Raw genomic sequence first — 15812 nt, forward strand, 5'->3', positions numbered from 1 at the left:
GGTTGGGTGTCCGACTTTGGCTCCGGTCATAATCTCGTGGTTCATGAGTTCTAGCCCCACGCATTGCAGAGCCTGGAGCCTGTTTTGGATTCTGTGTCTGTCTCTCTCTGCCCCTCCCTTGCTTGCTCTCTGTCGCTGTCTCTCAAAAATAAATAAACATTTACAAATAAATAAATAAAATGGTAACTAATTTTACAGACATGTTTTAAAAATCTTTTGGTGGGAAATTGTTCTGTAGACAAAGATCTTCATTACAAAGACAAAACAAAGCTGAAAAATCATTATGAATTCCAGTTTTTCTAAGCAATGACTAATGAAGGTTATATGGGTAGTAAACACAAGCTACTCTTTAATTGATGTTAGTTATTTTGAAGACATAGCAAAGTGAAATTTTATCCTTCACAAGGAAAGGGTAAAACACTTTAATTCTGCTTCTATATCTCATTCAAGACAGTCTATTAGAATGGAGTTGGGTGGGAATCAGAGTTATGATTGGGTATAGATTTTAACATAGATTACCTCTGTGAATGAACTGCACTTCACTCCAGGACAGTTACTCAGGTAAGACAAAGAACAGTTCTATAGTTAAATTATCAAATAAAAGGGGTCAGGGTAAAGTTTAAAAAGGAAATACTGTGGGATGTAGGCTTTAATGGATGTAAATAAAATTAACTGAGGTACTACTATAGACAACAGCTTATGTAGTAGATGGTTTTGTTTTTGCTCATTAAGATTAATGTGATTGATTATATTCCTTCAAGTATTTATTACAAGTTATAAAATTTGAAAACATCCTAGAATTGTTAACTCTGGTTGATTCAGGGCTAGATCAGCTGGCTGGAGAGGCAGAGTGGGGGAAATCTTTATAATATACTTTGGTATATTTTGAATTTCATATTATATGAATGAGTTCCTGTATTCAAAATAAATACAAAATTTAAAGTCCTTTGTATTATATATCACCAACACTTGTTTTTCCTTATTTTGGAGAGGGAGGCATATAACAATTTGCTTTACCCTGATGTGCCAATTAAAAAAAATATTATACCTCCAACTACCATGGTTTTTACCTACACTACCAAGCAAAGAAAGAAAGCAAGCAGACTGGGGGTAACACTGTGATGATTCCCTTGTTCCTCTTACGGTAAGTATAGATAATGAAGGGAGAGGGGATAAAAAAGCAGTTTTCATTCATTGCTTTTGTGCTGATTAAGAACTTAGTGCCTTTTCTGGAAACAAATCATATTTAGAGGAAATAAGATTCCAAAACTGTATTACTTGGTACAACAGTGAGAAGACAACAGGCTACCATGTTGACATGTAGACCGTAATATCAGCATTGCACATTTTGGGTACATTTAAAGTAAGAATTTTGATTCATGTTTATGGTACTTCCCACAGTCAAAAGTTTTGGTACGCTGCTGAAAAATACATAAGCAAAAAGTCTACAGCTATGGACACTCCACATTAAAACTAACCAAACATTCTTAAAATGAAAAGAAAAAAGTTTATTCAAATTCTGTATGCCAGACCTCTTAGACTTTTACGGTTTACATGGATGCATTTTATCTCTTTTCCCCCTTTATCAAGAAGCTTAGGTTAAAGGGGTACCTTCAGACTCTTAGGCTGTTGTCGAACCTCCATGACATGCTTTCGCCTTAGTTCTCGTTCTCTTCGCTTGTTATATTCCAGCTGGTTTGTGAGCTCAGTCTGATGCTGCAATCTGATCAACTCACAGCGCATCTTCTGAATTGTGTTGAGGTGACGGAACTCCAGTTCTTGCATGGATTCATGTTGTCGCAGTAGCATGGCATGCTCTAAGTCCTTTTGAGTCTGCCTTTTATTTAACTCCTAATCCACAACACAAAAAGCAAAAGTATAATTTACTGCTGTATGATGCCTGGAAAAAAAATCCTAAGAAACAGAATAACCAAGAAATAGATGTAATCCTCCGATGTAATAATGGCTGCATCGTATTAGAGTTTTATAATATTTGCTGTAGTAAATAAACAATTAGCACATTTCCTTACACTGTTCATTTACTATTCATTAACACTACTTCATGCAGTGAGTTTAAAAGGTACCAAATCTATCTCAAGAGGTTTAATGTCCTCCCCTCTTTCCTTTCTTTATTGTTTCCTAGTTTTATATTTGAAGAGGGTTCACAAGTCATCCAGTGTATTTTTTCAGAGTATGCTATTCAAGTCTATTACATGCAGTATACCCAATGTAGTGTAGTGGTTAAAAACATGGACTGTAGAGCTAGGCTGCCTGTATTTTAAATCATAGCTCTGCTACTGATGAGCAGTAAGTCTTTGGATTAGTTATTTAAACTCTTGGCTTCAGCTTCATCACTTCTCAAATGAAGATAATATAGCAATTTCATAGATTTAATGTGAGGATGAAACAAGTTCATAAATGTGAAGTTCTCAGAATAATACCTAGCACATCATGCTCAATAAATTTTTTTCAGAATAAAAGAAACACGTGTATCACATACAACAGACACACCCACACCCAAACACACTGTAGAAGTGTAGAAGTTAAACTTGCCTCCTTTGCCCTTTCTCCAGAAGCCAACAGTTTGGTGCAAATGTTTCCAAAATATCCCCCCATGCTTATCATGACACATCTGTTATACAAAACCTATAGTTTTAAAACTGAATACCAATATACATTATAGGCCTGTAATGTGCTTTCTTCACCTAAAAATATAATGGACATACATCTTCACCAGATCAGTACATAAAGATCTTTTTTTTTAAGTTTCAATGGTAAGGGGTGCCTGGGTGGCTCAGTTGGTTAAGCGCCCAACTTCGGCTCAGGTCATGATCTCACAGCTCATGAGTTAGAGCCCTGCCATCAGGCTCTGTGCTGACAGCTCAGAGCCTGGAGCCTGCTTCAGATTCTGTGTCTCCCTCTCTCTCTGCCCCTCCCCCACTTACGTTCTGTCTCTCTCTCAAAAATAAACATTAAAAAAAATTGTTTTTAAATTTAAGTTTCAATAGTAAGCTACTGCTTTGCAATTCCTAATTTTTCCATTTTTCTGCTTTTAACAAATTTTCAATAAATATCCATGGCATGATAGATACATCATATAACCATGTTACTGTTTCTTTTTTAAAAAAATTTTTTTTAACGTTTATTTATTATTGAGAGACAGAGAGAGAGACAGAGCATGAGCAGTGGAGGAGCAGGGAGAGAGGAAGACACAGAATTTGAAGCAGGCTCCAGGCTCCAGCTGCCAGCACAGAGCCCGATGTGGGGCTCGAACTCACAAACCACAAGATTATGACCTGAGCTGAAGTCAGACGCTTAACCGACTGAGCCACCCAGGCGCCCGATGTTATTATTTCTTTAGGATACAGTCCCAGAAGTAGATTTGGTAAAAATATAGATGCATATTAAATTTTATTTTTTTAAATTTTAAAACCTATTGCTGAATTATACTCCAAAAGGGCAGTATCAGTTTATACTTTATACTTACCAATACTGTCCATTTCCCCATGTTACCAGTCTTTTTAATTGTTCTTATCTAATTGATGCAACTGTTTTAATTTCAATTTCTTTAATTATTACTGAATTTGAACAGTTATGCTATATTTGAAGCTTATTTTAAGCCATCTTGGAAATAAATTTATCTATGTTCACAGTTATCCCTGATATGAAAAAAAATTGTTTTCATTTTGATAAGAGTTTCTACCCTTGACCAGTTAATAAATGTATGATTATAACAATGTGTTAAGTGGTAACACACAATTCATGGCACTCATTTCAGATCAAAAGGCATAAATCATCCAATTAATTTTCTCATATTTAAAAATTAATACTTCATTCATGGATAAATAATAAATATTATTTATTTAATAAATATTTATTGAATGCCTACTATGGGCCAGACACTAGGGATACAAAGACCTGTACAAAACCTAGGACTTCACATAATTTCCATTCTAGTTGGGAAGAGAGACTTCCCCCAAAAAGTGTATGTGTAAGAGAAAAAAGTACAAAGAAGAACATTTAAAGAAGGGAGAGGAGAGAGAGCTAGCTATATAGATTGGGTATCTGGGGAAGAAGGATTTAGGCAGAGAGAATGAGTGCAAAGGCCTTATAACTGAAATGTGATGGGACTTATTTCTGATTTCATATCACTCAAACATACCTCCCTGACAAGGTCCTGCTCCAAGTTATGGCGTCCAAGTAACATTCTTCGCTTGAAGCGACGGCACTCCAGCTCTAGGTATTGCCTCTGTCGTCGAAGAAGATTAGCCTCTTCCTCTGCTTGGAAATGTTGTATATTCTCCTTCTGCTTTGAAAGCCATTCTTGTTTTTCCTTTTTTGGGGTGCTCTGGTTTTCATTCAGTTCCTGGCAACAAAAAAACAACTCAGTTCAAAATACATAAAAATTGGGGTAGCTGGGTGGCTCAGTCAGTTGAGCATCCAACTTCGGCTCAGGTCATGATCTAGTGGTTTGTGAGTTTGAGGCCCCACATTGGGCTTGCTGCTGTCAGCCTGTGAGCAGAACCCATTTTGGATCCTGTCCTCCTCTCTCTCTGCCCCTCCCTCACATGCACTCTCCCAAAAATAAACAAATATTAAAACAAAGAAAGAAAGAAAGAAAGAAAGAGAAAAAGAAAAAAACATAAAAATTAACTACATGAAAGTAGTTAATGTAATATTTGGTAGCTGGTAAATTAATTAATTAATTTATTTATTTATTTTTATTTTATTTTTTTACCGTTTATTTTTGAGACAGAGAGAGACAGAGCATGAACGGGGGAGGGTCAGAGAGAGAGGGAGACACAGAATCTGAAGCAGGCTCCAGGCTCCTAGCTGTCAGCACAGAGCCGGACGCGGGGTCGAACTCACGGACCATGAGATCGTGACCTGAGCTGAAGTCGGATGCTTAACCAACTGAGCCACCCAGGCGCCCTGGTAGCTGGTAAATTTAAATAAAAGTACTGAATTTGTGTTCTCTCCAATGCTCAAACAGGGCAATGACCTTAAGGAGTTAGGTAAATAGTTTCCTTTTTCTTGAGTTACCGGTGAATTAGGACAGGAAAAGAGAAAAATACATTAGAAAACATGCATACCTTTTGGTTCTGCATAACTACAAGTATGATGACTCAAAAGTACATAATAATTGGTAAATGAAGTAAAACATATCTTTCTTTAAATCCATCCCAAGAATAGACAGAAGGTGGTGCTTTCAGGGGAAAATCAAATGTAAATTAAAATTAGGGCTACAATACAGTTATGTCTCAGTTGGTTTTTGACATTCTAAATATCAAGCTTTTGGCAAGATTACGGATGTACTCAATATAAAAGCCTTGGAAATTAAATGGAAAATCAACAAAACCAGGGGAGAACAGAGACATTATTTATGAGTGGTATTTAATATTTGGCATTATAATACCACTAAACAAATAAAAACCAATGCTTTTCTACAGCATTGTATTCATTTTTAAAATTTATTTATTTTTGAGAGACAGAAAGAACATACTTGTGCACGTGAGGGAGTGGGGCAGAGAGAGAGAGGGAAAGAAAGGGAGAATCCCAGGCAGGCTCCGCACTGTCAGTACAGAGCCTGATGCAGGGCTTGAACTCATGAACAGTGAGATCATGACCTGAGCTGAAATCAAGAGTCAGAACACTTAATCGACTGAGCCACCCAAGTGTCCCTCTATAGCATTTTAAATATCATCTTAGAAACGATCTAAAATGAAATTGCATTTATATTGGGCAAGATGAGAACATTCATGATACACTCAATGAGACAAACCCTAGGATGTTAATACTAGCATATTTTCAACCTAAAAAAACATCAATATTGCAGAGAATACAAATCAGCCATCATTCCTAAGTGTAAGTTGATTTTTCAGAGACTACTAACCTTATGGTCCTTCCCCTGTTATTCAAGAAAGAGACCAATTCTTTATAACTTTAGTTCACAAGATATTCAAACACATAAAAACAAACACATAAATTAGTAGTTCTCCAAAGAGGACATATATACACACACAGTATAGAAAGAGACAAGGAGAACACGGGCCACATTATACCCAAGGGTGTCTTTCTCAAAATCTTCCGCCAGGAAACTTCCCCACCAAAACTCTAGTATGTCCCTTCCTCTACACTGAGAATCACTATTCCAAATGAACACACACACACACACACACACACAGGCATACATACACAAGTTATACACCTAAAAGATTATTTAAACTAATATATCCATTAACATTTAACTCTTACTGCACTGGGAAACTGCATGCTGTTGGATATTTATTTACAATTGGGAATCCTATTTATAATCTTTTCAAACCCAATGTTCTAGTATAGAGTTTGACTCCTGTTATACAGAAAGAAATGTGCGGCTTTTTGTTTCACAGCTCACATATTTTTATTTCTAATCATTCAGTTACTTAATAAGTGCTTACAAAAGCTATTATAAATAAAATAACTTCTGTTGGCAGGAGACGATTCTTTTTAGACCCTACTCAACTGAGAATCTCAATCCACTGAAGAGTAATTGATTATAACCAATGTCTTCATTCAAACTGATATACATTTTATGGTGACAAAAAACAAAAAAAAATGTTATCTTAGTGGCTCTATGAGTCGATCAACATCACATACAATCAGTAAGCAGACAACTGGCTTGAAAATGTTTATAAAATAAGTACCTCCTTAAGCTGTTCCTTTCGAAGTTTATATTCTCTTTTCTGGGACTCCAAAAAACTATTTAGTTCTTTCTTCTGTTGAGCCTGAATATGTTGCTGAAATTTTTTCTCCTCATTGGCCATCACTTTAGCCTATAGAAATTTAGAAAATGGATCGAATTAGTTAAGTTGATACATTCAAGGCAACAGTTTAATAAGACATTACCAAGGAGGTAATTTTCAACCAAAAATAGAAAATCAACATTGCTTCTCGGCCTTTTGGCTAAGATCAAGTGTAGAAAATCAGCATAAGTATTACCAAAATGAGAATACCCAACAAATTAATTTTTTAAAGTTTATTTGAGAGAGAGAGAGAGAGAGAGAGAGAGAAAATGCACGCAAACGAAGAAGGGGCAGAGAAAGAGGAGAAATCCCAAGCAGACTCTATGCTCAGCACAGAGCCCCAAATGGAGTTTAATTTCACTAACCATGAGATCATGACCTGAGCCGAAATTAAGAGTCAGACACTTAACTGAGTGAGCCACCCAGGCATCCTCCCCACCAAATTATTCATAATTGTTACTTAGCATCCATATCTGAATTTCAGAGAACCAATAAAATGGAACCTGTCTTTAAGATGATCTTTGGGGCGCCTGGATGGCTCAGTTGGTTGAGCATCCAACTTTTTGATTTTGGCTCAGGTCATGATCCCAGGGTCATGGGATGGAGCCCCATGGCAGGCTCTGTGCTGAGCATGGAGCCTACTTAAGATTCTCTCTCTTCAAGTTAAACCCTGACCCTTTATTTATATGTTAAATAATATGAAAATATTAAATATCAGATATATGCATCATATTGTTATCTTTCTTTTTTTAAAGATTTTATTTGTAAGTGATCTCTACACCCAACATGGGGTTCAAACTTACAACTTATAACAAGAGTTGCACGCTCTAATGACTGACATGCACACCTTATATCTGATTATATATGCAATGCATAAACATTGTAGAACATTTATGAAGTACACAAAACACAAAGAAGGAAAATCTTCCATGATTTTAGCACCCAGAGATAACCAATATAAACATTTTGGTACATATTCCTAACTTTTTCTAAGCATATATATATATATTTTTTTTTTAATTTTTTTTTAACGTTTATTTATTTTTGAGACAGAGAGAGACAGAGCATGAACAGGGGAGGGGCAGAGAGAGGAAGACACAGAATCGGAAACAGGCTCCAGGCTCTGAGCTGTCAGCCCAGAGCCCGACGCGGGGCTCGAACTCACGGACCGCGAGATCGTGACCTGAGCTGAAGTCGGACACTTAACCGACTGAGCCACCCAGGCGCCCCAGCATATATATTTTTAAAACAAATTTGTAATCATATTCTACATCCTGTTTCATAAATTGCTTTCCTAAGTATGTTAGAATCTACCTCTTCCTAAGTTATTGAAAATACTACCCAACGCCCAATAGGGTAGTTTTCTTTCACCAAATGATTTCAAAATCAAATATTTATTTTGATAAATATTTATTAATATGTAAATTAATAAATTTATATTATAAGCCACTACGATAAAGAGATAGTGGTTCTTTTTGGGGGAGAAGAAGGGTGAATAGGGTAGCTATGATAAATAATGCCTCACTGTGGACTAGTCAGACATATCTGAAGGTATTCTGTGAATTTACTGAGAAGCTTACATTGTACTTGACAAATTTGACTATCAAAATGAAACTGATGGGACAACAAAAACCTTTAGAAGAAAAGGTTTCACAAAACATTAATACTAAAAAATGTACTTTTATCATATAGTAGAATGACATTAATTTGTAAATAAACAAATGGGCTAAACCTTAATCTGAATCTCTTAATCTTTAATTATTGTTTGATATAAAAATGCTGGTATAAATTTAAGGAAGATTTCCAAAAAATACACAAGGAAGAGAATCATGAATGATTTTTTTGAGACCTGAGCCACCTTATTGATAGGTGATTTATCAAACTCTTCAGATAACCAGAGTACCTGAGGGCCAGAAAGGTTGAATGATTTACCCACCGTGACACTATAAACCTATCAAGTATCAGGAAACAATCCCATGTCTACTGGTTCCCAGACACAGTATTTCATACTATACATGTTATATAAATGTCCCTCCCTTTCTCCAATCGATTTGCTTGGTTCTGAGGAAAAGATACTCTAATATCAAAATGTTATCTTGGTTAATTCTGGGATGGTCACAAATTAATAATACTGAATCAGTCACCTCTTTTTCCATAGCAGCCTGATGTTTTTTGATAAGTTTCTCCATCTCTGCAGCAAAATTATTACGCTGAGTTTCAAGATCTTTGTCTAATCTGAGGCGATGTTCATCCATCTCAGCCTTTAGCTTATTTTCCAGAGTCATCAGTTGCTTTTGATGTTGCCGCCTCATTCTCTTATAGCCAGACATCTGTTCTCTAAGCTCAGAGTCTTGTTCATGTTCTTGCATTTGCCTTGTAACCTAGACATACAAACAATAGAGAAAAAAGAATAAAATAAAGCAACACATTTCTTTCAAAAGCATTTTAAGACCACTCTGCTGTTAACTAAGCAGGCAATTAATGTAAAAGATCCCATTTAGCAGTTTTCAGTTAAATTTCCAGCAGGTCTTTTAAAGAAATAAACAAGTTGGTTCTCAAGTTTATATGGAAATGTAAAAAACAAAGAATAGCCAAAACAATCTTGAGGAGCATACAAAAATTGGAAGACATACACTTCAGCAACCAAAACAGTGTGGTACTGGTATAAGGACAGGCTGAATAGACCAAAGGAACAGAATAAAATCCAGAAGCAGAGCCACACATAGTTAATTGGATTTTCTACCAAGGAGTCAAGTTAATTAAAAGAGGAAAGTATTTTTTAACAAATCCTGCTGAGGGGCACCTGGGAGGCTCAGTCAGTTAAGCTTCAGACTCTTGATTTCGGCTTAAGTCATGATTGCACAGTTCAGTTTGGGAGATTGATCCCCGAGTTGGGCTCCATGCTGGACACAGAGCCGGCTTAGGATTCTCACTCTCTCTGCCCCTCCCTAGCTCACACTCTCTAAAAAAAAAAAAATCCTGCTGAAACAACTGGTTATTTGTATAAAAAATAAAGAAATAAACCTTGGCTCATATATCATTCCATATACAAAAATTACTTTGAAAAGAATCATGTGACCTAAACATAAAACTCAGAATCATAAAGCAAAAGAAAACATGGGACTACCATCATTACTTGGATAAACACATATTTCCTGGACAGGATACAAAAGTTACTGATTATAAAGAAAAAAAATGTATAAATTGGATTTTTAAATTGAGCTAAAAATTCACATAATATAAAATTAATCATTTTTAAAAATTTTCTTTATTTGTAAGTAATCTCTACACCCAGTGTGGGTGATGGCATTCTTGACCCCACATGTCATACAGATTCATGGGCCACTGCATGGGATTTATAAAGTCTGCTTATGTAGCTGATAACTCAGATAACTTTTTTACTCAGATACATCTTTTTTTACTTCCTGTCATATTTTCTAACAGCCTACTTTTCGTATGATATCTTAATTTCTTTTTATCCAGTGTATCCTTTATCATGTTTTGGTCCTACTTAATCTGACTGATAAGGGTAATAAGCACCCCACTACAACAACATCCTTGTTGATATATGATCCTTTTTTTAAGTTTTTTTTAAGTTCATTTATTTATTTTGAGAGAGAAAGACAGTATGAACAGGGGAGGGGCAGAGGAGGGAGAGAATCCCAAGCAGTCTCCACACTGTCAGTGCAGAGCCCAATGAAGAGGTCAAGCTCACGGACCTTGTGATCATGACCTGAGCCAAAATCAAGAGTTGGGACACTAACCAACTGAGCCAGTCAGGCACCCCCATAATCCACTTTTTATTGTTATTTGGGAAATCAGGACTATATTTTGAATACATCAAACTGAATTACTTGCCATTTCTCAAACATTCCCCCATTTTGGTTAGCCTCGGTTATTTCCTTACTGTTAATTCTTATATTGTAGAAATAACTTTTTCTTCCTCTCTGTGCCTAAAACCAACTAATTATTAAAATCTCAAACAATTTCTTTTATAAATACTTCCTTTATGCCACAAACCAAAAATAATCTGAATTCCTATTTAGTACCTTCTAGCCCTCTTAAGCATTTGATATATTCTAATATATTAGTTATTTCTGCACACCGTGAAGACATTACTAGTTTAATGTCTCTCAGAGTATTCTATATAGTATCTTATAAAAGGCACTTAAATGTTGAATGGGTATTTTACAAAATAATCCTCAGATACAAAAAAATAAGACATAGTCCATAACCTGAGTATAGGTGCCACAATCCAAAATGAAAAATGTATTTCTTCTTAAAAAAATATTTATTTATTTTGAGAGAGAGCAAGCATGCAAGCATGAACAGGGGAGGGGCATAGAGAGAGAGGATGTGAGAGAATCCCTAGCAGGCTCCTTGCTGTCAGTGCAGAGCCCAACATGGAGCTTGATCTCATGAACCGTGAGATCAAGACCTGAGCCAAAACCAGGAGTTGGATGCTTAACCTACTGAGCCACCCAGGCGTCCCTGAGAAATGTATTTCTAATTCAAGGGAAGAACATACCAGTGATGCTGTCCGTATAGTAGCAAAGTGTTCCCGATTACGATAGTGTGATTTATGACGAGACACTTGAGGTGGAGATTGTGGATCTGATGCTCTTGTTCTAGGATCTCCCTCTTCTCTGTAATTTTCTTCCTCCTAAGCAAAGAAGGAGACAATACTATTTGAGGTGAACAAATACAGTTCACTTGAACTTTCAAGAAAATTTAGACACCACGTGATCAATTTATCTTAAAGAAATAATTTTAAAAAGTAAAAACAAAAATTGAGAATGCTGACATTTTATTTTCAATATAATTAGAATCAAGAAACATTATTCCCTAAGTGTATGAAATAGCACACAGATTTAGGATAAGGAAATATATGAGGTTAGATTTATATCCTAATTATTATATATAAAATGGAAAAGGTTTAATAATTTTAAACAGCAGTCAAAAATTAATTACTCTAAGGCTCTTGGGTTTTGAAAACAATAATTTATCTTAAAAATACTTTTATAATACTTCTGCCTTCTGTCCAAAGTAAGTAATCAAAAAGTAACTGTAAATATTTTAAGAAATGATGTCTTTCCTTATATATAGCTTAGTTCATTAACTGAAGAGGAAGTAAATTAAGTAGCAACCAACTAATTGTGGGAATAATCTTATTTTACTGCTGATTCTACTGCCTAAGGATGCAAAAATTAAACATGAGTTTGTCCTGAATAATACCACCACTCAACTAAATCATTCCTAAGCACTATTTGTGTGAGTATAGTAAAATATATATAAAATTTGCCATTTTAACCATGTTTAGATGTACAATTCAGTGGCAATAATTATATTCTCAATGTTACACAACTACCACCATTTCCAAAACTTTTCCATCACCCCAAATGGAAATTGTATCTATTAACAAAAACTCTCCATTTTATCCTCCACTCAAGTCCCTGGTAGCCACTAATCTACTTTGTGTCTCTACGAATTTGCTTATTCTAGATATTTTATGTAAGTGGAATTATGCAATATTTCCTTTGCATCTGGCTTAATACCCCTTAGTGTTAACATTTCAAGGTTTACTTGTGTTGTAGCATATATCAGAATTTCATTCTTCTTTATAGCCGAATAATATTCCATTGTATGTATATACCATGGTTTATTTATGTATTCGTCTGTTGATGAATACTTGGGTTAGTTCTACCTTTTAGTTCTTGTGCCTAATAAGCTTCTAGGTAATACTATAAGCTGTGAAGTTAAAAAGGAAGTATTCCTATTAGTTACTAAAAACAAGTTACCTGACTTTCAAATGTTTTCAAGAAAATTAAAAATTTTGCACTCAAAAGTATGAAGAATAATGTAGCAAAAATCATATTTCCTTTTTTTCTAAATATAATTTATTGTCAAGTTAGCTAACATACAGTATATACAATGTGCTCTTGGTTTCACGAGTAGGTTCCCATGATTCATCGCTTACATACAACACCCAGTGCTCATCTCAACAAATGCCCTTCTCAATGCCCATCACCCATTCCCCCCGCCCTGCCCCCTCCTTCAAGCCTTAGTTTGTTCTCTGTATTTAAGTCTCTTATGGTTTGCCTTCCTCTCTGTTTGAAACTATTGTTTTCTCCTTCCCTTCCCCCATGGTCTTCTGCTACGTTTCTCAAATCCCACATGTGAGTGAAAACATGGTATCTGTCTTTCTCTGACTGACTTATTTCACTTAGCATAATACCCTCCAGTTCCATCCACATTGCTGCAAATGGCAACATTGCCAAGTAGTATTTCTCACTGCCAAGTAGTATTCCATTGTAATATGAACCACATCTTTATTTTAAAGATGTAAACATTACAGACAATGCAAGTCACTTTTGATCATTACCCATTGCAATCCTTTTTCCTACTCCCCAAAGACAACCATTATCATGACTTTCAAGTGTATACTTACTATTTGTAAATATTTTAAATACTTTATTTTTCATGAAACTAACTTCAAATTATATATTACCTAGTGTTTCTATATATGTCTTTCTTCTAAGATTTTTAAAATATTCTTTTTGTATTCTCAAAACAATAGGTTCCCAAATGCAGATATTATACTGGGAATTAACAAGCCTAATGTCACTTTAAAATAAGTTACCGAAAAATGTTCCAAAGTTCTGAAACATCCAAGACAAGCTCCTTATTAAACTAATCAGATAAAGAAAATTATTTACCAAAGCTGAAATTTTTTTTCACTGAAACCCAAATACTCACAGGTTTTAAATGGATGACAGAACTATTAGACATCACTGTGTGGTCTCCCTCCATCATATCTAGCTCACTCTTGTCATCTGAGGCATCTGGAAGACTGTTAACACTACTACTTTGGCTACTGGCACTGATGGACATACTGGGGATAGACTGATTACTTCCAACACTATTCACTGTTCCTGTCCGGCCAACACCATGATCTTGTTCCTAAGGGAAAAAAGCATTAGGTTCAAGTATCTTTATCTCTTTTGAATTGCTACTTATAATCACTTATCACAGTGCTTGGCACACAATCTTTAAGAAAGAAAGTTAGAGGTCTATTGTGAGAAATTCCCTGTATTTGCCAAGACCAGGAAGGAAGTTTAGCAGCTGAAAAACAAACAAAATAAAAATGACCAACACCTAAATAACAAAAAGCCCAACCATGTCAAAAATTCAGTTAATCATTTATGGGTTATTTCCACAGTGTAGCATTTTCTCTAATTTGTCACTTTTGAAATCTATTTCTACCACACATCTCATGAGGTATAGAGAAAATTTTGCTCATTTCTCAATAACTCCCATACTTAAAATACGCACCAATCAGTTTTAATTTTATAAATAACCCCTTTTAATTATTTTTTAAGGAAGCCTTTTAAGTATATTTTCCTTCCTCAGAATATATTATCTAGCCTATCCTTCTTTCATCAATTTAGTATTAATTCCCATCTATTTTTTGTAAATTAAAAATTATGTATTACCTATACATTTAATCACATTCGTAAGAATGTTTTATGAAGTAACCAGGCAAGCCATGTTATCTGGGCACCAAAATTCTGTAAGATACGCAAAATTTAACACAGACATATGATTATATATATATATATCCCCAGCCTAAAAGAGATGCTGTTATAGATTTAACTACATTAGAATTTTATTAATTTTACAACTTTACTCAAATATTTCAGATATCTAAAAAAGCTCAAAATAATCTTCTAGTTATCACTGTATGAACTAAAAAACAAAATGAACACCACCAAAACTGTAAGTTAAGAAAGTCTTGTATTTTCTAGTTCGTTAATTATGTAGCACTATTAAAAAAGAAAAAGTAAAGTAAGTAACTATTGCTCCTGGTTTCAGAATGCAAACTGATCTCTCTGAAAAGTAGTAAAAAAGAATCAACAAATTCTGACAGGAACAAAGAAAAATGAAAATATTTAGAGTAAAAAAAGATAGCTCCACAAATATGTAGATTTCCTTGTGAGGAAGTTCTGTAACATTTCTATTGCAAATTTATATTTCCATACCCTACAAAAGGCAACATGGAAAGAACTTGGCCTTGAGAGTGAGAGATACGTGAATTTGAACCCATATGAACCTATGAGGAATTAACCACTGAGCTTTGCTTTACTCATCTGTAAAATTGGTACTTTAGAACTGTGCAGATGGAATGAAATTATATAGAACTTCTGATTCAAGTATCCCTGGTGACAGAGCACAATGCTTTGTAATTCTAACGACTTCTGAATGAGTACTGTCAATTTCTAGAGTCTGTAATTTCAAATACTTCCAAAAGCATGTCCCATGGAATCAGGTAATAAGGCAAAACAGGGTTCAGCAGCCAAAAAATTTGATGGAGTCTAGATTAAAGTTGAATAAGTTTCTTTAATAAAAGACTTTGCAGAGCTTTATCAGGTCATTGTGTACTACGAAGGGGTTAGGTTTAAAGAATGCAAAACCTTTCTTCCCTCCTGGGATCTTACAGGACCAATATTAAGAAAACACAATCTGGGAACCACTAATATAAAACATTCATGGCAATACTAGGTGCATAAGGAAAGAAGCCAATAAAGAGGGCTCAATATTTGAGTCATTTCTAAGTTATTACCTCTTCTTCTTCCTGTGCTTCTACTGCTGGTCCGTTATGTGCCTCCTGGAAAAGGAGTTTCTTCATCTTTCGATACTGCAGATTGTCCAGCTCTCTTACTGCATCCTTTGTCCTTTGAATGAGATCTATTAACACTGTTTCAGGGCGCTCCCGAAGAACAAACATGTGCTGGATAAAAGCAGAAGGTGAAAGTCAGGTTGAAATTTATATATATATTTTTAATGCGTACAAATGTACCCCTTTCTCAAACAGTAGTTACTATCCTAATTAGTCATAATAGATAATGCATATAATCTATAGCTATCTAATTCTACTACATTTTTGGCTTCTTAATTTACGAAATTGTCTTCTACATACACACACACACACACACACTCTATGCATACTTAACTACCTCTGTGCATTTA

The 15812-nt window shown here is 35.0% G+C and overlaps 1 protein-coding gene and 1 long non-coding RNA gene across 3 annotated transcripts in view; both read right to left on the reverse strand.

The window, feature by feature from the left end:
• The window catches only part of TAOK1 (TAO kinase 1), a 144642-nt gene that overhangs the window by 23138 nt on the left and 105692 nt on the right, over window positions 1-15812 (reverse strand). For both annotated transcript variants that reach the window (XM_053892655.1, XM_019429732.2), the window contains 7 exons: window positions 15406-15573; window positions 13542-13745; window positions 11314-11448; window positions 8930-9166; window positions 6687-6815; window positions 4163-4366; window positions 1612-1851 (listed from right to left, as the gene is read on the reverse strand). In XM_053892655.1, the coding sequence (XP_053748630.1) occupies window positions 1612-1851; window positions 4163-4366; window positions 6687-6815; window positions 8930-9166; window positions 11314-11448; window positions 13542-13745; window positions 15406-15573 (1317 nt within the window). The remainder of the gene's footprint in view (window positions 1-1611; window positions 1852-4162; window positions 4367-6686; window positions 6816-8929; window positions 9167-11313; window positions 11449-13541; window positions 13746-15405; window positions 15574-15812) is intronic.
• Window positions 7794-8915, reverse strand: LOC128774204 (uncharacterized). The gene is made up of 2 exons (XR_008418677.1): window positions 8801-8915; window positions 7794-8765 (listed from the first exon to the last, which is right to left on the reverse strand). It is a non-coding gene; the product is annotated as an uncharacterized LOC128774204 (long non-coding RNA).

The sequence above is a fragment of the Panthera pardus genome, unplaced genomic scaffold, assembly GCF_024362965.1.
Source record: "Panthera pardus isolate Hobbes unplaced genomic scaffold, ASM2436296v1 HiC_scaffold_3, whole genome shotgun sequence".
Taxonomy (NCBI): domain Eukaryota; kingdom Metazoa; phylum Chordata; class Mammalia; order Carnivora; family Felidae; genus Panthera; species Panthera pardus.